This window comes from Dermacentor silvarum, chromosome 5 (assembly GCF_013339745.2).
Source record: "Dermacentor silvarum isolate Dsil-2018 chromosome 5, BIME_Dsil_1.4, whole genome shotgun sequence".
In the NCBI taxonomy this organism is placed as follows: domain Eukaryota; kingdom Metazoa; phylum Arthropoda; class Arachnida; order Ixodida; family Ixodidae; genus Dermacentor; species Dermacentor silvarum.
In genome coordinates, this window is record NC_051158.1 from 45,838,526 (window position 1) to 45,861,587 (window position 23,062).

General features: G+C 43.9%; 1 protein-coding gene across 1 annotated transcript in view; it reads left to right on the top strand.

Annotated features, from left to right (window-relative positions):
* Positions 1-23,062, top strand: part of LOC119453341 (DNA-dependent protein kinase catalytic subunit) — a 130,327-nt gene that overhangs the window by 42,203 nt on the left and 65,062 nt on the right. The window contains 11 exon segments of the mRNA XM_049667918.1: positions 135-210; positions 366-542; positions 2,167-2,326; positions 3,172-3,275; positions 4,015-4,213; positions 6,566-6,705; positions 12,553-12,621; positions 13,031-13,138; positions 14,906-15,004; positions 19,783-19,910; positions 20,413-20,507. Coding sequence (XP_049523875.1) covers positions 135-210; positions 366-542; positions 2,167-2,326; positions 3,172-3,275; positions 4,015-4,213; positions 6,566-6,705; positions 12,553-12,621; positions 13,031-13,138; positions 14,906-15,004; positions 19,783-19,910; positions 20,413-20,507 — 1,355 coding nt within the window.

Sequence of the window (23,062 nt, forward strand, 5' to 3'; positions counted from 1 at the left end):
TCTGATGGCAGTGGTTAGATCTGTTTTATAAATTTGGAAAGATTGCTCCAGGACATGCAGGACATGCATTTTTTTTATTGCTTTTGTAAGGTGACATGTTGAAGCACTGAAATTGTGAAATCACTTTGTCGTAGCTGTCCTCTAGTCAGCGGGTTCTACAAGGCGCTGGCTGTCTGCTTTCAGATCTGCGAAAAGTCATCATACTTTGAGGTGAGACCCTGTCATTCATGTGTCTAAATGAAACAAACATCTTGCGCAGACTTTAGTAGCTTGATTTCTGGAAGCAGTGTGTGTGTGTGCGTGCGTGTGCGTGTAACATGTAATTTGAAAAGTCTTTTTTTTTTTTTTCTACATTGTGCTTTCAGAGTGGCTCAAGCGAAGCCAAGACGTGCCTCTGCCTAGTGTCCAGCTTTGTCCAGGAAACCATGGGTCGGCTGCAACAGTTCAAAGACGATCTTCTGGCCTCGTGTCTGGAGCTGGTGCTGCGTGCTCCAAGCCCAACTGCTCAGGAGCAGGCTATTACACGTGTGCCTGCTCTTAAGGTGACTGCTAAGTATGCTGAAGCGCCAAATAGCTGTAGATTATTAACTCACGTATCCAGAACTGCATCTTAACTTGAAGCCTATGCTTGCCTTGATCTAAAAGACGCCTGGCATAAATGTGTCCAAGATGCTCATTGCGTTTTCTTCTGCACGTTCGCGACAGGCATCACTTAGGTCAAGTCAAGTGTGGGCTTCAAGTTAAGAGGCATTTCAGATTACGGGGTTAAGTCGAATCACCGGGTATAGTGGAACAAGTGTGACTCAAGTAGCCACTTCAAGCAATATGTGCTTCAAGGGGTTGTTTCACACATTTAAAAGGTCACTGAAGCACTTTTTTAACGTGGTAAGAAAACATTCGTATGTATCATCTCGGTTTGATCATTCCCAAGAAGTTGGTATACCCCTTTCTCGCACCAACATTTACGCCAACTAATTTGTACAAAGAACCTCAGCAGGGCGGAACCACCTCCCTACCTTCATCGTCTCTTATCTCCAAATATTTAAAGACAAACTCTAATACTCACATCCCTTCTCGCTCCTTCAGGCAATTGAGAGTATGAAAATAAATAAGAAAACATTGCCAATCTGTAGGCAATCCAGCCGTGAACATGCAAGCCAAGTATTATTCTGCTGCATTCAACAGAAAGCCTTCAATCTCATATTATAGATCGCTTGCTCTCTCCTGTGGCAGCTTTCGAGATGTTGCTCGTTTGTTTTTTTCCTGCCCTATGCAGCATCAGCGATGAGATTATATGCTGGGTGCGACGGCCCATAAATGCCAGCCAATGGGCATGCACATGCACGCCGTTCCAGGTTTTCTAGGAAATGTGATAGCTGCGGTTAACACGCTCTGTCTGTCCTGTCATCGCTCTTTTATTGCCCTTGGGTGCCTTTGTCTGATGCCAGCTTCACATGGCTACTACTGTAAGAGCACCATGGACAGAAAGAAAGGGGGGGGGGGGGGGACGAAAAAAGGGACTGATAGGTGCTAATTCCGATTTCAATTGCTCTGGGTGTCGCCCCAGCTGATAGGAAACATGTTGAGGGGTAATGGGGAAAATAAACATTGCACTATATTTCCATTTATAAGTAGTATGTCCTTTTCAAAAATTTTTTTGGAAACATGTTCTTTGAAAAGCATTGCACTCATTTCCAGCATGGTGATAAGGTTTCAAGAAAAGGTGTTTCAGGGCCCCTTTAAACTGTTTACAGAAGAAAAACCTTTTTTGTTTGACACTGCATTTTAATCCACATAAAATGGAAAATGTACTACATAGCTGGTGCAATCCAAAAAAAGGAAGCCAATTCTGTCCATTCGATAGCTTTGTGATGGTTGGTGGTGGCTCTCTCGCTCGCTGAATCTTTGTTGTGGGCCTTTTGTGCATTTGCGTACAGCAAAAAAAGATAAATTTTATTAATGTTGAAGTCCTAAGCTTGCATTTCGTTTGTGCTGCCAGAAGTAATGTTACTTCAGCCTTTCAGAAAATGCTTTGTCGTGGTTTTCGGAAATCTCATGAAAATTTCACTCTTGAATGCTTTTCTCATCAAAAAATTGCTTCGGATGCCTAGATGTTTAATCTCAATTGTTCACAAACCCGGCTGGGTTCCTGCCGTCTGCTCCCAGATGGCCCTGCAGCAGGGTCTCAGCTTCCTCCCACTGGCCAAATCCACACTGGACACCCTTCAGCTATGGGAAAGACGTCTCCCAGCAGACATGGCAGACAACTGCCTCAGGAAGGTTCTGCCTGGGCTGTGCCCTTACCTCTCTCTCGGCACACGATCAGGCAAGCACTAATGCATTTTTTTTAAACTCTCTCTCTCTCTCTCTATAAACAGAGTCGGTTTGGGCTGGGCAATAGATCACTGAACATTCCGATTACAGTGGAATCTCGATGATACGAATCTCACGGGGTCACGAAAAATATTCGTATTAGCCGAAATTCATATCATCGAAACACAATTAAAACTAGCTAAATTAAAGAGTCGGAGGTGAACTCACTCAGGCACACACCTACGTAAAAAGCATTTACAGTATAGACCACTTGTAACGCAACCATTTATAGTGCAGAACTGGCTTCAACACGGCCTTTTCCGACTCCCGTTTACCCTCCCATAGAGGGTAAACGGGAGTCCTCATAATCAGAACTGGTTTTGGCACGTAAAACCCCAGAAAGAAGAAGAAGGTGGTGGACAAAATTGTTTTATTGTCCGCTGCTTTAATATGTAACAGCATTTTCTAAATAGGAATCTTATACAACTCACTCAAGTAATGTAATGACTTCGTATAAGCTATAAAAAAATGCACTATACTTTTCCACTCGGAACATTTTAATGGACACAGTTTACAGAATTACAGTATCAGTTTTGAGAGAAAAGCTGTAAACTTTTTTCCTCAATTTATTTTGATTTACCAATTTACAGAACCTTCCATCAAAAATTCCAAGCCATAACTCGAAATTCTTCTTTGAACGGCTGACGTGAATTAATTTTCTCTCTCAAATACGACAAAGGAAAATTACAGGGTTTAGCTGTTTCCCAAGTGATGGGACTTCGGCATTTCACATTTAGTGTTTGAACAGGAAAATACAAGCGGGCTTCAAGCTAAAGCTCCCTCCTAAATGTCTTGCAGGTTTATTCACAGACCCAGCGGACGACATAAAGCGCCCTAGACCTCGCGGTCCGCACAAGATCCCTTTGAAGATGCTGTACAAGAAGAAAAGGGAACAGGAAAAGGTAGGATCTAGCAATAAATAAATGTCACGGTATGTTTCACTACGCCGCCGCTGACACAAAGCTCGTTGTTCATAGTAGTCTTTAGTGCGCTGAAAGACAACTATGGTAAGAAGTATGTCATGTTTGTGCCACGAGAAAACTTTATTAGCCCTCGAAGTCAAAAGGCAAGGAGGTGAGAATAAGAAGATTCTGCTGTAGGAGTTGGGAAGCGCCCCCCGAAGTCCCCCTAATATTTCCTGGAAAAATCTACGATGGAATTCTCATCTGCGCTCCCCTCAATGTTGCCTTGTACTTAAGTACAGCAGGATAGCAGTGAGGACTACTGTCATCTTGCTTGAGTAAGGCCGTTGTACGTGCGCTCGGAATGTGTTGCAATCGGTCAGTTGTGTGCTTTGGTTTAAATAATAGGTGTGAGTGACTGTGCCACCTGTTTAGTACACTTTCATTAAAGGATAAACTAGCTTTTTTAAACTTTTAGTACATGGTTTCCAAAACGTGGTGACCATGATGTGTTTCCAGCTTTCGCAATCACTTCCAGCGCTTGCATTGCACTAAAGCAGGGCCTTCAAGATTAGCTTCCATTACTCTAAGGGAGCCGTCACTGATGATAATGATGATTTAATGGCATCCCCTTTGAAACGGGGCGGTGACAAATAGTCATAGGAAATTTTCTGGGTACAGTGGAGCACTACAGGTAGGGCCAGCTTCATTATCCGCAACATTGTTTTCCATGCCCCAGCTCCAAGAAACTGAACTTGAGACTCTGCGGCGCAAGATCCTCGACTTTCTGGGCAGCCTTGACGGCGAGCGGCGGGCATTCCTTATGGCCGATTTGGAGAAGGAGACACTGGCAGCCGCCCTGACGTGGGACCCAGAGACTCGAGAACACCTGCTCTTTGCCATGCCATTCCCCGACGCCAAGATTGACATTGCTTTTGGTACTGAATGTTTTGGTCTTTAGCCATATGGTGTGTTAGCACGGAAGGCTGTTTCACATGCACCAATCGGGGGGGGGGGGGGGGGGGGTAATTGCTGCTGCCATGGGCATTGCTCAGCGATTTTGGTTGACACCTTTCAAGTGTGATGGCAACAGTGCGATTTCAGTTTTAGTGACATCCAACGTTGCCCCCTTCTCATAAAATATTAATATCTGTATTGTTACAATAAAAGCCACGTGGAAACAAGTACAATGTTTTCATTTTCTTATTATATTTAACAATGGAATAAGTACCGTGTTGTCCGGCATTTAAAAGCACTGAACATTTGGGTTTGCTTGGTTCGCAGCTGCGGTGCAAAACAGCGCATGTATGACAACATGCAGTAAAATAGTTCACAGCAGCAAGCAAGCAAGCCCCTATTTCAACGGTGCTTGCTGTCGCCCTGCTCACAATTGCGCCAATCGCTGGCTCTGCAGCAGTGCAGCCAAATTGGTTGCACCTAGTCGGGGGGGTGCAGCAGTTGCGGAACCATGGAAATCTGGTGTAGCTAAGTGAAAACTGCGCCTTGTACAACAGCCTTGAGAAGGAATGTGTATGCTGAATTCTAACTGAAGGTGCATGTTTTGTGCTTGCTGTTTTATACTGATCACTGTTATGGGCTCTGTCAGCTTTTGACGGGTCCATATACTGCACCACAAAACTAGCCAGCCATACAGTTTCATGCTAAAATTATCAGAGGGAAATCAGGCTCTTAACGTCTGCCCACGCTGCCAGTGCAGCATTTCGTCCAGCATGGGGAATGGTATGGGTTAGCACATGAATTTGTTGAAACATTGCTCAATTTGTCTAAAATTTGCACGGGTGTGCGAATAACAAAATTTTCTAATAAGAATTGAATACGAACACTTAGCTTAAAATATTGAATCGAATATAGAATAATGATATGCGCATGCATTTATTAACAAGCTGGGTTAATTTGTTATGTTGGAACATTGCAGTTACATTGTCAATGCTAAAAAACGACTAGTGATTCGTGATACTGAAACATTGTGTATTTGGCCTGTGTTACATTGAAAAACTCCGTCATTCCCGCTAGCTATCCTCACCAGCCTGTGCCTTATTATACCGCATCATATGCCCGTAAACTAGGAGGCATTGGATCCCGTGCAAGTCGTCACTCATCGCACTTGCTGTCAAACAATAAACTTAAAATTGAGGGTGGCGCTGCAAAAGAAAAAAAGAAAAAGTGCACCCTCGCTGTTATCAAACCTGTGCCCCTTGCTACTTAAAAGCTGGCTTTCCCGCAAAGTTTAGCCGTCTGGTGGCTAAGTGGGCTTTACAGGCGAAATTTTGCTAGCAGCACTTCAGCATAATCGCTTCAGCAAATGCAGCATAAAATCGCCCCAATATTCTTAGAATAGTTAAAAGCAAATGCAAAGCGTGTTTGCGCCCTCCCACACAGCCAGCAATATATTCGATTTGATTCGAATATTCGTATCCGACCGTATATTCAAACATTTTCGAATATCTATTTTTCGAATCGAATAAGAATATTAAAAATATAATATTCAATAATATTTGAAATTTTCGAATATTTGCACACCCCTAAAATTTGTCATACTGACTTCAAATAAACTTTCTGTTTCTTGTTTTTACCTAATGCTGTCACCTCAAATTTGCTCATTTTTGACATTATAAAATGTTTTCAGAACATTACAAACACATTCGTTAGTTAAAGTATCTTTATTATCTTTAAAACTTTACCCGTGGTGATTGTCACGACCAGAAGGCCATCCGGATCTATCAGCATGCATTCTCAGAAGTGTCTAGGCTAATTTACGCTGTAAAGCTCACATAGTAGCAAGAAGTGGTCACCGTAGGACATACCGCTGCTCTAAAGAAATGTTGTGAGACTAGTGCGCAACACTACTAAACAACAAAGAGCAATAAACGAAGCCATGCCATATCATAGATAAATCTTTGTATGACCCATCATTCACATGGTCGTTGAATGACTGCAGTGACAGATTTCTTGATAGTAACTTTAGTAAGAAACTCTATGTAGCTAGCTGCCTGCCTTATCCAGGGACCATAGTCACTTCGAGTATGAATGTGGATGTTGTCGCAGTACTTCTTCAGTACTCGTAATAGTCATAAATCACTGACAGATGCACTGACACGTGAGACTTGTTCGCAGTGAGCAACTCGAAGGAAACTGTGGTGTTGATGAGCAGGACTCACCCTAGACAGTTTCAACCCAAACTGTTAATATGAGTGCAGCTCGGGCATGACGGTTAAGGGGTTTAACAAATTTTTGAGCATGACTCATTGTTCCTCCTTTTTCTTTATAAGATGGCTTCCTGCCTCGGGTGGTCGAGCTGGCACGTTTTGCTGGCAACCGCCAGACAAAGGTTGCAGCCTGCGAGCTCCTTCATGCCCTGGTCCTATACGCTGTAGGCACAGGTGTTCAGAATACCGAGAGAAGGGCCAAGGTATGTATGTTAAGCTTTTAATTACTAAATTATTTCCGAAAGAACATTTTTGAAATACCAAATTTTTTCAATTGCCCAATTAAATCAGCACATCAATGCACACCCAAAAATCTATTCAAACATATGCCTTTCTTGGGAGAGCAATAACGAAAATTTCTATATTCGAGAAAAAATTTGGCCTCACTGTGCAGCTTGCCGCTGCCAGTACAGTCGACTTCCGTTAACGCAACCTTGATGGGGCTGCTGAAATCGGTCGAATTAAACAAGGTGCCGTAAAAACGACAACGCATTGCTAATTTGCCCAATTCTAACACGCCTCCGAATGAAACGCACGCCTACTTTCTGTGTCCAAAGTAGAAAACTAATGTAGAAGTTACATTAAAGTTCCTAAGCAATGAAGAAATCTAATTAGCACTTGATTTATTAGCAAAAATGGGCAGGGGCCTAATACATAATGTACAATAGCTGCCGATTCCTTAAAGTTAGCTTTGCCGCAATACAGTTGTGACATGCTGTAAAGCTTATAAATGTCATGAAGGCGGTTTTGGTTTCTTATCCAATTGCACCTCGCAGGCAATTTTCAGTCCAATTGTCTTGGAAAAAAGCAAAAAAAAAAAGGCGAGCATTAGAATAATTAGGTAAATAATGTAATCGGACATTGTGAGTTACTGTTATTGCTTGGAAATTGTTCTAGAGCAGGACGAAAGTAGGCGTTTTCAACGAGAAATTATGTGTGTTAGGGGACATTCACTCTCCCCTAAGCTCTGCCGCAACATGCTACCTCTAAAAGGGTCGCTATTTGGATCACCATAACAGTCACAGATGTCTATGTGGACTGGTCAAGTTTGAATTATCTGGCAAAGGCCAATTTTAAAATTGATATAAAGAAAATTTGGCACCATAGAAATACATGGTGCCGGCCTGGACCTTCAGTCAAGATTGAATTAACCGGAGCTGAATCAATGGAAGCCTACTGTATCTGGAATGTGGATGAAGGAAAAAAGCTAAACAAGCTTTAGTGAGCTTGTCGCGGTCGGCCCACTTATTATATGCGCTTACACAGTCGTATTCGGCGAGCCAGTCCTCGACGTCGAGGTCCTCTGCTCCGCTAATTATAGCAGGATCGCGCTGCCGGACGACGCCAGGGCAGACAATGGTAGGGGGGACGGGAGCAGCAGCTTGGGACGGTCCGGGATCATTCATCACAGGAGCTCGTGGTAGCGTACGACTGCGGAGTTCCAGGATGTGGAAGAGAAACCCCACACCTCCACCAGATGCAATGGGGATGTTTGCCTAGCAGCACTCGGATCTGGCGTTTGAACGGTAGACTGAAACAAGTCAAAAGGGAGCTATGGCGAAGCGGGCGAGCAAGCGTTGCTTGTCTTCTTCTTCCTTCACCAGCACCGTGGCCCAGTCCCTTCAGTACACTTCATAAACTTCATGTGTCAGTTCGATTCAGAGCTCTAGACTATCATCCATCACACACTGATACTGGAAAGCTTCACTTTGTGTGCTATACTTCAGAACAAGGTACAGTCGACCCTTGTTGCAACAGACTGTAATTAACCCAGTGAAAAAGGTCTGTTATATCTAAAGTCTGTTCTATCCAAAATTACGGCCATGGTATGTTGTGAGGTGGCAGAACTTCGAATATATACCGCTGTCTGGCCTGAAGGCGATCACAAAAACAACAAAAACATTGAAATTAAACTAAATAAAAAACTCATAAGCATGTTTACGCAGTAATTGTACAACCACGCGGCATGGCGCCTTGCTGTCGGACGGTTTTCCAACATTGCTGACAAATGGCAGTTTTTCCGCGCTAGAGCATATTGACCCTTTTCGCAGTGTTCCCGTGGGCGCTGCCATGTTTGATCACGTGGTGACGCGTCCATTGCTTGCCTCAGCTGTCTCTGTTGCCTCCGTGTTTACAATGAATGTGCATGAGGCCCAGTGCGGCTCAGGAAACCTCTGTTTTGAGATTTACGTAGACGCTGACTGGGTGGTCGACACAAAGCTTTGGCCACAGCTTCAGAGGACATGTAAAAGCACTTTCGAAGCTCATTAAGCTTTGTCCAAACGGCGCGAGCAGCGTATTTGGTGCTTGTTCTAAAAACGAGGCCAAACATGTATTCCAAGCTTACCCAGCTTTCCGCTTAGGAATTGGATCAGGATCAGTGTGTTTTGCTCTTTGTTCTTTATTTGGCAAATACTTAGAAGCAGCGACTTGTCACGTTTCTGACTCAGTGAAGTTCGTCGGTGGGGTCACTATCTGATTATTTTCTGCCTAATCGCTCGTGGGTGTGCTCAGTTGCAATAGATTTGTTCTTGCTGCACACAAGGCTTGGAACGTAGCTGTTCTGTTCTTTGTTATCATCATCATCATCAGCCTATATTTATGTCCACTGCAGGACGAAGGCCTCTCCCTGCGATCTCCAATTACCCCTGTCTTGCGCTAGCCTATTCCAACTTGCGCCTGCGAATTTCCTAACTTCATCACCCCACCTGCTTTTCTGCCGTCCTCGACTGTGCATCCCTTCTCTTGGTATCCATTCTGTAACCCTAATGGTCCACCGGTTATCCATCCTATGCATTACATGGCCTGCCCAGCTCCATTTCTTCCGCTTAATGTCAACTAGAATATCATCTATCCACGTTTGTTCTCTGATCCACACCACTCTCTTCCTGTCTCTTAACGTTAGTCCTAAGATTTTTCGTTCCATCGCTCTTTGTGCTGTCTTGTTCTTGAGCTTCTTTGTTAACCTCCAAGTTTCTGCCCCACATGTTAGCACCGGTAGAAGGCAATGTTTGTACACCTTTCTTTTCAACGACAGTGGTAAGCTCCCAGTCAGGATTTGGCAATGCCTGCTGTATGCACTCCAACACAATTTTATTCTTCTGTAAACTTATTTCTCATGATCAGGGTCTCCTGTGAGTAACTGACCTAGATAAACGTACTCATTTACAGACTCTAGAGGCTGACGGGCGATCCTGAATTCTTGTTCCCTTGCCAGGCTATTGAACATTATCTTTGTCTTCTGCATATTCACCTTCAACCCAATTCTTACACTTTCTCGACTAAGGTCCTCAATCATTTGTTGTAATTCGTCTCCATTGTTGCTGAATAGCACAATGTAACTGCAAACCGAAAGTTGCTGAGATATTCGCCGTCGATCCTCACTCCTAAGCCTTCCCAGTCTAAGAGCTTGAATACTTCTTCTAAGCATGTAGTGAATAGCATTGGAGAGATTGTGTCTCCTTGCCTGACCCCTTTCTTGATAGGTAACTTTCTACTTTTCTTGTGGAGAACCAACTTAGCTGTGGAATCCTTGTAGATATTTGCTAAGATATTCTTTGTAATAGCTTGTAGCAAATGTGTAGTATCGCTAGTAACTTACTCCTGTGGACTGTCGCGAAACATTCAGCTTCGACTATTCGTGTGTTGTCGGTGTAGTCACTGTCACCCATGCTTTGGCACATTGATTCAAGTGTGTGCCCATTCACATATTCTTAATGTGCTGGCGACAGGATGTGTGTAAGTTTGCATGCGAGTTGGGTAGATGTGTGTAGATAAAGTACGGGAAACTTACTATGCCAGGAAGCGGCGCTACTCTCTTTGTCATTGTTTAACTAGCGTTACCTACTCTTGTCGACGTTCTGAGGTTGAAGTCTTTGGAGTTTAGCGATACACCGCTGACATGAATTTTTGTGAAAAGTTAATTTTTTTTATCCACCAGGAAATTTGTTCATTGAGAGGGCTGGCACAGAGGCTGTCCGTATGTAGCAACAGTCCGTATGTAGCAACAGTCCGTCAACTTGAACACTCATATTCATTCCATTCCTTAATACGCCAGTCACTGTTTTTGCTGCCAACTACTGCAGACGTCTTCAATCCACCGCTCCACATTTTGCAACATGAATGGAGCACAGTGCATGAGCAAAAACCCAGTTGCATTTCCGACAGCTGATCGCACGGAAACAGGGCAGAAGCGGTGCGCTTTCGCTGCGGCAACGTATGGCGCGCCGCCAAAAGCGCCATCTCGTTTCTCGGCAACAAACTGCTTCGCGAAAAGGGTCAATATTTACACCCACACACCGCAAAATTAAAAATGTTAGTTTCCCTTCCCTAGGGCATACATTCAACGTCCGATTTTTCAGACTTCTTAGGGACCGCGAAAATGTCCGAAAAGTCAGGCAGTTCGAAAAAACCCAATTTACTGCCCTTGTGCTTAAATTGCCACAGCCGTGACCTAAATAGCTCTTGTCACATTAGCTTTGCATGCTAACAGTGCTTTACTTTACTAAGGGAGCTTTGCATCTGGTACAGCTCAAAACAAGGAATTGCACAGAGTCACTTTTCGATTGGTTTCATTGACTATTATCAAAACCAGTTCAGCTGTAGAAAGCACTCAATATATTTAAACAGTTCAGCTGGTGAACTTACAGTAAGCTGCTTCCGGGGTACAGAAAAAAAAAGGAGATAGTGGAGGCTTCGGCAGAATGCTGTTGAGGTCAACTTTAATCCACAGACGTATACTTTTAATGTCGTCCTCTGATCTTTCGTCTTTGTCTTCTTTGTCCGAGGATCTGCTGACCTCAGTGATCATCACGTTTGTCTTCACTTCCTGAAACAATGTATACACCTCAGTGTCTGAACTATGATCGTCGGAGGAAGAAGACGACGAAGAAATGCTTCCTTTTCTGGAAGACGGGCCAGCAATACCTGCATCGCTTCTGTCAGATGCCATTTTAAAAATGCCGGTCTCCACAAGAAAAACTCACTCCAGCTGTATGAGACTAAAGGAATCACCGGGCACGTACTGCCAATCAAAACATCAATTAAACCTTGGACGAGCGTCTCTCATCCAAAACACTCAAGGGGAGAACAAATTCTGCAAGTATGAGCCACACTCATCCTAAACGCTTTGGGGACTTGAGGGCTTGGACAAGCAGAGAAAACAGTAAAGGGTTTAAAGCGCCGTACGCTGCACCTTCGAAGCAGCTGGTTAGGCGTAGCAGCACTTTCGGCATTTAATTGCACATCACTGAGCCAACAGCGGTGGGCGGCAGTAAGCCGCTTGCATCGTCGACCCCAATACTCCATGTTGGGCGTGTCGTTGCGGGAGGCTTGCTGCTTTAGTGTGTTCATTCCTTAAGAAAAATTGAATTTTCACACATTCCGCGATTGGCTGGAAATAGTTGTGTGCAGTCAACTGCTGTCGTCCCAGAGAGTATGTTGTATTTATAAAATCTAGGCAAAATTTGCCCGGAAATTTGTCCATTGTACGCAATAGTCCATTAAACGCGGAATTTATTGCATTAGTAATATAGGCAGACCAATTAAGTGAGTGGAATGGTCTCTTATATCCAAAAGTATGCTGTATGCGGATCTGTTGTAATGGACTGTAGTCACTTAAAGATGAATTTGGTCTTTCCTCTCACATTGCTCACAACTAGATTTATGTGCCACGCTGAAGAACCACGGGCAGTCAAAACTGATGTGGATCTTCCACTACGGTATCTCTAGTAGCCCAGTGCACAGCTTTACAATGCAAAACCCTGTCAACACTCCTAGCACTTGCATCAGCATTGTAGTTTGCTAGTGTCCTGCTTGGAAGTTTAAAAGGAAGACCTCGATAACAAAACAACAGCTAACAGTCTCCTCATTACTTATTCATATTGCTTTAAGTTGCTTTTGCCTCACGCGTTTCTTTGTTTGCATTTTTGATCAACTTGACACATCAACTATGGCTTCCATCAAAACCCTGTTTGCTCTTTTTAGCCTGTCATTTGTTCCGTTTTAAAAATGAGCTGAGTACTGTGCTGAATTGACTCTCCACATTGCAGTGTCCGATGGTTCACCTCTACAGGCACCTGTTTCCTGAGATGCTTCACTTATCCTGTGATCCTGACCAGGTGAGCTAGGTTGGCCATTGTGCCAAGATGCTCACACATATTTCGTATCGAGTCTTGCGGTAGATTCGGCTGGTCAAAGTCGATCGTTTGGAACACATTCGCCTGGTTCATGCAAAGTGTGGTTCTCCAGCTTGGAGTACATGGAGGCATTCTCACCTTCGTCCTAGAAAGGTTGTTGACAAATGAAGAACCAGAACTAGAACTTTCTCTACCAATTTCAGCTTAAGGTGGTTTGCAGTGGATTTTAGCAGAATAATACACCTTACACAAAATTAATTGATTCGTCATCTTTCTTAATTGGTCAGTCATTATTTTTGTTGATGCTGGCTGAAGAAATGCTGCTGCTTGCTTTTATCTTGCTTACTCTTTTTGTTTTCTTCCGCTTCTTTTTTTTTTAATCTTTTCTCAGGTTGCACAGAATTTGTTCAGGCCTCTGACATTGCAGCTGATGCACTGGTTTAGCAGCAAGTCGACTCGAGGGAGCCAAGAAAGTGCTGCCCTTGTTGAGTGCCTTTGGGTGAGTGTGCCCTCTTAGTATTTTCAGGGTTTTGAGTTGCAGGCATTGCTAAAACGAAAAATGTAATATCTAAGTTATACTGATTATTTTTATGTTCTTTTCTTTCTTGGTACCAGTGACGGTGCAAATTCAACCTGTGTATGCCGAGTGAGATTGATTATACAGGGTGTTTCAGCGAACACTTTCAAAATTTATTTGGTTGCCTGTGGCAGATAGCCCAATTCTAGTTAATGAGCTGGTCTACTCGAAGAGGCAGACATTACTTGCAAAAAAATTGAAATGCATAATCGACTAATTAACAAAACTTTACTAATTAAGTTTTTATCTAATTACCTGATGGCCCATATTGCGTTTTACAAATTGTAGCCGTGGAGTTACTTAGAATTAATTCTCAGGATGACACCAGTTTCGAGATATTAATTCCCGAACTTTGCGGAGAAATGCATTGGCGTTCCAGTTAGGTTCTTAACAAAACGTCACTTTTTGCATTGAAGCACAAAATTAACTGGAACGCCAATGCATTTCTCCGCAAAGTTCGGGAATTAATATCTTGAAACTGGTGTCATCCCGAGAATTCGTTCCAAGTGGATCCGCCTTGCGAACTCCATGGCTACAATTTGTAAATTGCTGCAATATGGGCCATCAGATAATTAGTTAAAAACTTTATTAGTGAATTTCTGTTAATTATTCGATTATGCATTTCAATTTCTTGTGGAAGTAATGTCCGCCTCTGCGAGTAGACCAGCTCATGAACTAGAATTGTGCTATCTGTTTTTGAAAGTGTTCGCTGAAACACCCTGTATTTTACTGGTTGGTTTAAAGCAAGTCATTTGAACTTATTCCCTATGTACAATCTTAGACCTAAGCAGTGATATGAATGTGTTTATTCTCAATGTGGAAGAGAGTGAAAAGCTGTTTATGAGGCTGGCTTTTCTTTTTTTCAATTTAATTCAATTTTTTAGGTTTTATCAGAAGTGTGGACCATTCTCAGAATCTTGAAACGACGGTCTGCTGCTTGAGTTGGTACTTCATTCTCGAGGCAAGCAGCACAAGAAAAGCTGTAAACTTTGTGTGTCATTTTTAGCCGATGAAGATGCCTCACGTTATTGCAGATATGTGAGCATGTCTGTGTTGGAGATATCGAGGCTTTTACTAGCTTTGAGCAAGTTCATTAGCAGAGCCTGGGCTTAATCTCTCATGCCAGCCCCTTAGCTCAGCTGACTGGTGTATACCGGCAGTGACCTGCAGAGTGATTACACGTGTATGTGGTATTCGCAAACCAAATACTAGCGATGCCAGCATTCACGGTCATTTTCACAAACTGACCATGACTTTGTTCTCCTCCAAGGCCTTGCTGAGCGAAGTGCTGCGCCACTTATCAACTTAATATTAGCAGTGCTTTTGTAATGCTTCTTGGCAGCTTTTGTACTGCATTTTCACTGTCAGGCTTTCAGCATCTGTTTAAAATCGCTAGGTTACAGAAGCCTGTCTCGAGCAATTCCTTGTCATTGGAATCGCGAAAGAGCATTACTGAAGCGCTCCTTCCAATGCTGAAACTTGATCATTCAGGGAGCTCCACTCGGCAGTGCTGTAAGAAGAATGTTCGGTCAAAGCATTGTTTGTGAATGTGGTGGCCAGCTTTACGTATTGCAAAAGCACGAATAGCCCATCCTTACTGCAGATTGAGCTATCTGTTCTTTCAACAGGCAACAACAAAATCAAGTGGCATGTTAGCATAGGGGTTTACGCCGGCTTGCTTCTGCACAGGACACGGTCACGCAGTCGCAGGAGACAACGGTGCGGGACTTTGCCGCCCGATGCCTGAAGGAGTTTATGGCATGGAGCATCAAGCAGTCATCTCCAAAAGTGAGTTGTCTCTTCGAGTCTATGAGTCGCCACAGTTAAGTGATGCTCACTCATAATCACTCAGCCATATTTTTTTGAGTGATGTACTCACTCACACTCCAACTCGTGCTAACACATACTTGCCAGCACTTAGCATTCATGCCCGCTTTCATTGACACTTACTGGCAACCACCAATGTTCATATCACCAGCACTTACGTTCATATGCATGTCCACAAGAAGTTGCCACCGACTTTCACTGATATTTGTGTTAATCGACACTCACCCCACTTCATGCTCATGCCCACTCAAACTCGCCAGCGCTCATTCTCATTCATATACCCATGCCCACTCACACTGGTGTCACTCATCACACAATGTCAGGCCTGTGAAATCAGTGTGGAGCAAATGCACTCACGAGTGAGCATGCCAACCTACGCTTTAGACTTTTTATTCTGTGAGTTCTGGTAGGCTCAGTACTATGGGCTGTGACAAGTTTTCCGAATGCATGGCAGCACAAAACGTTGTTTTTTGCGTACTGAATATTCATAGTGGGAAGCTGGCTGCATTTTAACGAGCCAGTGTAATTGGGCTGGCTGAGGTAACTGGGAACTTTGGTCTGGCACTAATGTAAGAGAAAGTAGCCAGGTAAAACATTCCGTATATCTGGTATATATTAAATGTTTAAGTAGCAATTTTTTTGTTCATTCCTGCACATGTTGTTCTGTTTCTGCAGTTCATTCATGACAGCCAAAAGGAAGCAGAATTGTTTTCTTTATTATGATTGTCATTAGCAACAAATAATCTTGATGTTTTATCGTTACGACGGAAATGTATAGTGTATATGAAGGTTAAACTTCAAAAACTAAAAATCTTTCTTTTCTGATTCAGTACACATTCCACCGAAACTTGGGAAACCAAAGTCTGTATACAGTCAACGTCCGATTTAACGGATTCCCTAGGGGCTGCGGAAATATCTGAAAAATCAGGCAGTCCGAAAAAATGAACGCATGCATTTTACTGCCCCCAAAGGCTCAAATCGCCACAGGCATGTCCGAAGTAGCTCTGAAGCCCTGCCAGTACACTCATTAGGAATATTGGGGCTCGTTCTGGGACAGGCGACTGCAGGTGCGTGAGTGTATAAGTAAGGAAGGCATACTGTGTCCCTAGAGAGTAACCCTTTTCGGCTCTTGGTATCCTTCACCGCAATACAATGCATATGCTTGACCGCGTAACACCGCTGTATTGCGGCAAAGCTAACTTTCGGTAACCGGCATTGTGCAACGCTTGACCCTTGTTGAACTTTCCGCGCTTCGAGGCCATCTGCGAGGATCACAAGGTGGAGTCTGCGTCATTGCTGACAGTGGCGAATTCTTTCAATGAAAAAGGCGGTACCGAATAGCAGGAAGCTTAATAACGAACATCAAAGCAGCTAGGCCTAGCATTGCCAAGGTGGCTACGGCTGCCAGCAGATCGGCATGCGTTTCACGAGAGCACTGGTCCAAAGCTGCAAGATAATCAAAATTGTGGTGGTCACTTCGAATAATGTCATTTCGAACCTGTAGTTATGGCAAAAAGTCTGAAAAATTGTACAGCGAAGGGTTTCAGTGTCAGAAATTATTTAGACAACTACCATTGGCTCTATGGAGTATGCGGCAGTGCTGCAAGGGCATCCGAGTTATCAGACATGTCTGAAAAATCAGTCATTGACTGTATTCATTTGTCCATACTCAGGGGCGGATCCAGGTTTTTTCTGAGGGGGGGGTCAGCTTCTGTCAATGATGATGATGATGATGATAGTAGCCTTTCTTATTTACCGAAATTTACCGTTTTTCCTCACGATAAACCCGCGTTTTATACGGCTAAAGCAACACCTGTAGCCCTCCGTGGTGGCTCAGTCAGCTCAGGCGTTGAGCAAGAGATCGCGGGATCAAATCCCGGCCGCGGCGGCCGCATTTCGATGGAGGCGAAATGCAAAAACGCCCGTGTTAAACAACCCCAGGTGGTCAAAATTAATCCGGAGCCTTACACTACGGCATGCCTCATAATCAGAACTGGTTTTGGCACGTAAAACCCCAGAAAGAGGAAGAAGACGTGTAGCGAAGCCAGGTATCGGTTTCTCCGAGCTCATAGGAAAAGGACGTTACCCAATACAGCCATGTGCTTGGCGGCTGCGCCTGATAATACAGGGTGTTCAAAGCTAAGCTTTATGGTTTTCTTAAAGTTAGGCACTGGGAGGCACGCGAAGACCACCTGTGCAAATAAGTTATGCGGCTAGGGGGGCACAAAGTGAGATGATAATTATCGCTGTGAGCAGCCCAATTAACTAAAATTCAACAATTATTTTTTTGTTGACTGCAGTAAGTGGGTATGTTTGTATTGAAAACTTAGAGACAGTCGAGTTTCTACACAGTATCAGTTGGAAGAATTATTCTAGCGTGTCCGTGCTCCGAGATATCAGACTCCAAATTTCAATTGTCGTACTGCGCAGAATAATCGAGAATAAAGACGCGACAATTCTCAGGAATTCCCGTGAATGATCATAAAGCTCAGTGACCACTTCTGTGGACTGATGGCGGTGCCATCTTCTCTCTTGAGTCGTGGTGTTGTGTTGACTAGAGGAACGTTCTTGAATATGGGCGTAACGCTCCGCTCCAACGCAGCAACCACTACGCTGCTTGTTTACGATATGCGAATCACCGCGTATGAAGACTCAAGACGCCACCTATAAGAATAACGATGTGGCGTAGTAGGCGAGAGCACGAGCCAGCGTCTTCATGTTTTGTTTCCCACGCGACGTCATCCTTTTTTTTACACAAGGCGCGCATCTGCTCTCATTTTTCTAACCACGCGACGTCATCCTAGGCCCGCGCGCTGGCGTTGGCCTCTGACGTCACGCTCCCCCACTTCGCAGCCGCTGCTCGAGGCTTCGCCCCGCTCCGCGAGAACGCCCACTCAGATAAACGGATCCGGCGGGCTTGAGCCTCCTATGCTTAATGTACAACAATAAAACTGCGAAGTTACAATGAAAAACTTGTAGCGTACGAACGGCACTGTGCTCGTACTGGATATTGTCAACGTGTAACTGTGATCACAATGAGTGCTACAGTTAAAAAAAAAAGTTGCCTATGCGTAGTTCTTAGTTTAGCTGTTAGTTGTTATTATTTATATATGAACACTTCAGCAAGAGGTCTCTTTCATTAAGCAGGTTGGTCGCGGAACCTATGACAGCCAATAAGGCAACCGTTGACACCCCAAAGGGAAACTAAGTTAATCAGGCACGAAGGCGCTCGAGCGGACCTCGGCGTGTTTGGCAAAAGGGACGTCCCCTCGTTCATTAGACACCACCGACGGGACGAGTAAGGCACGGCAGGCACCAGGAGGTCCAAGGTGTTCATGAGAAAAAATAACTACGGCAACTTAGCGACACCACACCCCTACGGAATACAACAAAGCTTGTGAGCGAGCTAGCTTTACTTCTGCATGGCTGATACCACTGGTACTTGCGAAAAATACTTTTGAAGAATCCTGGTGGCCATTTTTTTTTTTTGCGACAGGGCAATCCCCCTGTCAGCGAGGGGGCGATGCAGAAATCTGAGGGGGGGGTCAGGACATCCGGACATCCCCCCTGGATCCGCGCCTGATACTCATTCTCACTGTAATAATATTATACATTTTTCTGGCACTAAAGGGATTCAAAGTGGCGTTCAGTGCATTTTCACAATTTAAAACCAACTTCCTACCATACGTTGGTTTAGAACTTACTAATCTGAAAGGCTATGCTCAGATGGTTTACCAGCAACCAATTCAAGGCTAGGTTTGTATCCGAACCAACCCTCCCGTATTTATTTATTTATTTTAAAAAGTCCTTACAGGCCTCGTGAGAGGCATTGAGTAAGGGAGGCATCACAAAAAAAAAGGAACACAGCATGCATATTTGGTACATAATATACATGCACGATTAATTGGCATTATAATGAATGATTTCCTGCATACGCTGGATGATTACACAAAAATAACAAAAGGTATAGTTCGCATAAGAATAGGCAATTCAATGTCGTATACATAAGAATACAAAAATAGCAATTACAACAAAAAATAACAATGGACCCACAGACAGAAGGGTGTATAAAATTGACAAATTCAAGCTTGTAATATTTTACAAATGTTTGATGAAGTGTTATGGAAAGTAAGTTCTGTTCATGAAAATATTTCACTCATCGGTCCCTGGCCATTCTTCTCAAAGTCTTTTCTTATTGTGAAAGGACACCGAGGGAGGGGACACTTGCTTTGAGTGAACAGTTCACGAAGCACGGGAAATTAGCAACCACAAAGTCAAACCACAAACAAGTCACGGTGGTCAAAGAACAGTGTGTTGCTCGTCAGTTTGTAGTGTTCCAAGATTGCTGCTGCTTGTGTGGTGTGTCTAAATGGAAATCATCATTAACGAAGTGCATATGTGTCCCGTAAAATGTGTGTGCTCAGGAAAAACTTAGGAAAAAAAATGCATTGTTATCCCCCTTCCTCCCTTCTGGTGTTGTGTCCGCGAGATCTTTACGAATCCTAAAGGTCACAGGTTGGCAAGTGCGGGTTTTGCCCATAGCTGATGACCTCGACATTGTCTGAGCTGTTTGACTGAGGGGCCAATACCGTTCCTTATTTTCTACATGAAAAGAAACCACCCATACCATAGCAACTGTCTGGGAAGCCAACGTTGCTTCTCAAACGGTGACATCAAAAAGTTTTGTCAATTCAAAAAGTCACGTCACTTGTCTCAGCGGCACGGCATCGCTTTCTCAGGAGCTGGAGAAGAGCCCAATCAACGTGCAGTCAGTGCTGAGGCGTCTGTGCAGCTACTGCCGCCATCCCAGCGCGTCGAAGCGCCTGGGAGCAGCCCTTGTCTTCAGCAACATCTACGTCCTGCTCAGGTGAGTGAGCGAGTTAGTTGCATTGCTGTCGCTGCTGCTGTTCCTATGGATAACACTCCTCCTAAATCGAGGCTCACAGATGCTGGCATTTTACATTAAAGGAGTGCTCGGACATACTTTTCAAAGTGTATAAACTCTACCACATAAAAGAATGAGACTTGGGTCGTATGAAGGTCGGAAAGCACTTGCAAGGTATGTGAATTTGATACAAAGATTGGTCTCTAAGTGCCGAACCTGTTGTCGTATGAGTCATGACAAAGCAATATTTGCCGATGTTGTGTAGCAGTAAGGCTAGGTACGATGACGTTGCTTATAAAACGCAATTAAACATAAGGGCTATGCACATTTCTTCCGGCTATGCTAGCATGTGGCAACCACAGTGATCGCTGGATTAATGTGCATTGCTTTGCAACATTACTGCAAATCATGAAGTAAAAATCTCAGCTTTATATTGCGGTGTCTGCTCTACAGTCAATGTTGTTAAGAGTGTCGCCTATTTCAGGGAGGAGGAATCTCTGGTGGATCTGTTCATCCTGGAGACCCTGGCTTACTTTGTCGACAGCTTGAAACTTGCTCACGCTGATGAAAAAACTATCGGTGAGTGCTTTAGCCCAGGTCCTGCTGCAGTAAAGCTAAATTCTGCAGCCTGTTACGGCTCTTTTTTGATCTAGTTTTTGGACTATTCGGACCTTACTTGACTTGTTAAAGACCATGAGCCTGAACTTTAGGCGACGAGTAGATTGGCCTGCTGTGTGTTTTGCATCTTCCTTCTGTTGGCATCATCTTCCATCTTTTTCCCTTCTTCTTTCCCTCTTACCCTTTTCCCAGTGCAGAGTAGCTGGCTAGAGGGATGTTCCTCAGGCCAACCTCTCTGCCTCATTTTTTTCTCATTAGACTTTCTGTCTCTGACCTGCATCCAGTGGCTATAGCATTCTGGTGCTGAACTCAAGGTCACTGGTTCAATTCCCTACCACAGTGACCGCATTTTGATAAAAGCAGATAGTGAAAACACTTGTGTACTTATTAGATTTGGCTTACAGATGTTACCTGAACTTATTTTCTGTATATTCGATGTGTCCTGGCTCTTTGGGTTGTCTTTCTGGCGACCATAACCCTGTAATTGATGCACCACTCAAGAATGCCTATGTTTAGGTTAACTCTCTGAACCACACAGGTGTGGTATGGTTTAAAACGTTGGCACAAGTGTTTTAATGCGAAAGCATTATATGCCCCTTTAAGCGAAAATCGGTCGTTGTCGGCGTGACCGAGTGATGGTACCAAAAATGGCCGACTGCACAAAGAGTAAAAACACATTAAAAATAGCTCGGACTGACATCAAATTTCTCAGGGAGGTTCCTGTAAACAAAGTAAATGAATGACTGGAAAGAAAATTTGGTACATTTCGGTCTGGGTGGGAATCGAACCGGGACCTCCCGAGTCCAAAACGAGCACGCTTCCTCGACGCCACGGTGGCTCCACAGTTCTGGCTGACTAAAGGTGTGCCTAGTGCGTGCGTCATTGCACACGTCATGTTGCAGCGATATGGCTGACTAAAGGTGTAGCCTAGTGTGCACATCATTGGGCACATGACGGCAACGCCAATGGGGAGGAGGTCGCGCCGCATCATGAGTGTATAAAATGAGCATGTTCATGACGTTCCGAGGTCTACAAATGGTATAATTCTTTCGCATGCCCACACGTAAGCACCCTTAAGTGTCTCTGCCGAATTCTTTTCAGTGTAGTCTTCCTTCTTCTCGTGACTAAGAATCTGTTCTTAGTCAAGTTTTGATTCACGTGTGTACAGTAGAGCACTGCACGGGCCTGATTTTTCGGCCCGAGCCCGGCCCGGGCCCGTAATACAAAGCCCGAGCCCGGCCCGGGCCCGAGCGTACATGACCGAGACCAGCCCGGGCCCGGCCCGGGCCCGTGGTTCCAAGCCCGGGCCCGACCCGGGCCCGTGTTACTGAGCCCGGGCCCGGCCCGGGCCCGGGCGTTCATTACTAAGCTTAGCTAGGGCCCGCGTGTGAATGACCAGGCCCAGCCTGTAAGAAAAAATTCCTTTTTTTTTACTTACAGATTGTACCGTATCTGTCAGCCTCACCTTCTCGAGGTTTAATCAGCTGCAGTATATAAGCAATAAAAGGCTGAAATCTTTGTTTCTCCCACGGGAACATCAGTAATCCGGCCCATTGCCTGTGCTACTATTTTTCTGGTGGTGCGCATGTACTTACCTTGATTTGTACGATATGGTTCTATGATGTCATTTAGCATGCAAATATACAGGGCGTTTTATTTTAGCTGAACCAAATTTTTAAAGATTGCCTGTGGCAGATAGCACAGTTACAATCTTTGATCTAAACTACTCGATGAGGCGGCCATTACTTCCCCGAGAAATCAAAACGCCTAATTGAAGAATTAACATAATTATGCTAATTAACGTTTTAATTAATTATTTCATGGCACATCTTTCAATCCACTAATTATATCCGCCGAGTTCGCAAGGCGTATCCACTTGAACGAATTCTCAGGACTAAACCAGTTTCGAGATAATAATTTTCAAAGTGTCCGATGAAATCAATCAAATCAAATCAATTTATCGTCCAGTTTACATGCTGGACGGTCATTTTGGACTAAAAGCTACATATGTAGTTTGACATGACCCGAAAGACCACACATGCAAAATAATTCACATATATTTCCAGCTATCGCTGGAATTCCTCATAGACGAAATAGCTATAAATGGAAAGGCAAAGAATATTTGCGTAACGGCGAGTTAACAGAATTGGAAAAGTTTTAACAGAATGCATTTTAAACAACACTACAATAACAATACTAGCTATACAAAACAACGCAGCACCAGCTATACAACATAGCATGAGACTGAATTTTACAAGATCAACATTTGCTAAGAAAACGAAACAGGATTTACATTATATACTCAGAACCATACAGAAAGGCAGAATAATAATCACATCAGATACATTACAAGTGACCAAAGTGTCAGCTGAGTTCCTTCTTACTGAAATTACCGCCATTTTTGTATCTGTGGAAAGTGAATGGTAGGTCATGTATTAACGACTGATGCTTATAGAGTGTTCTGAAGTATGGAATTGACAATATCTCAGGATTTCTTGTGTTCGCATTAATGCGAC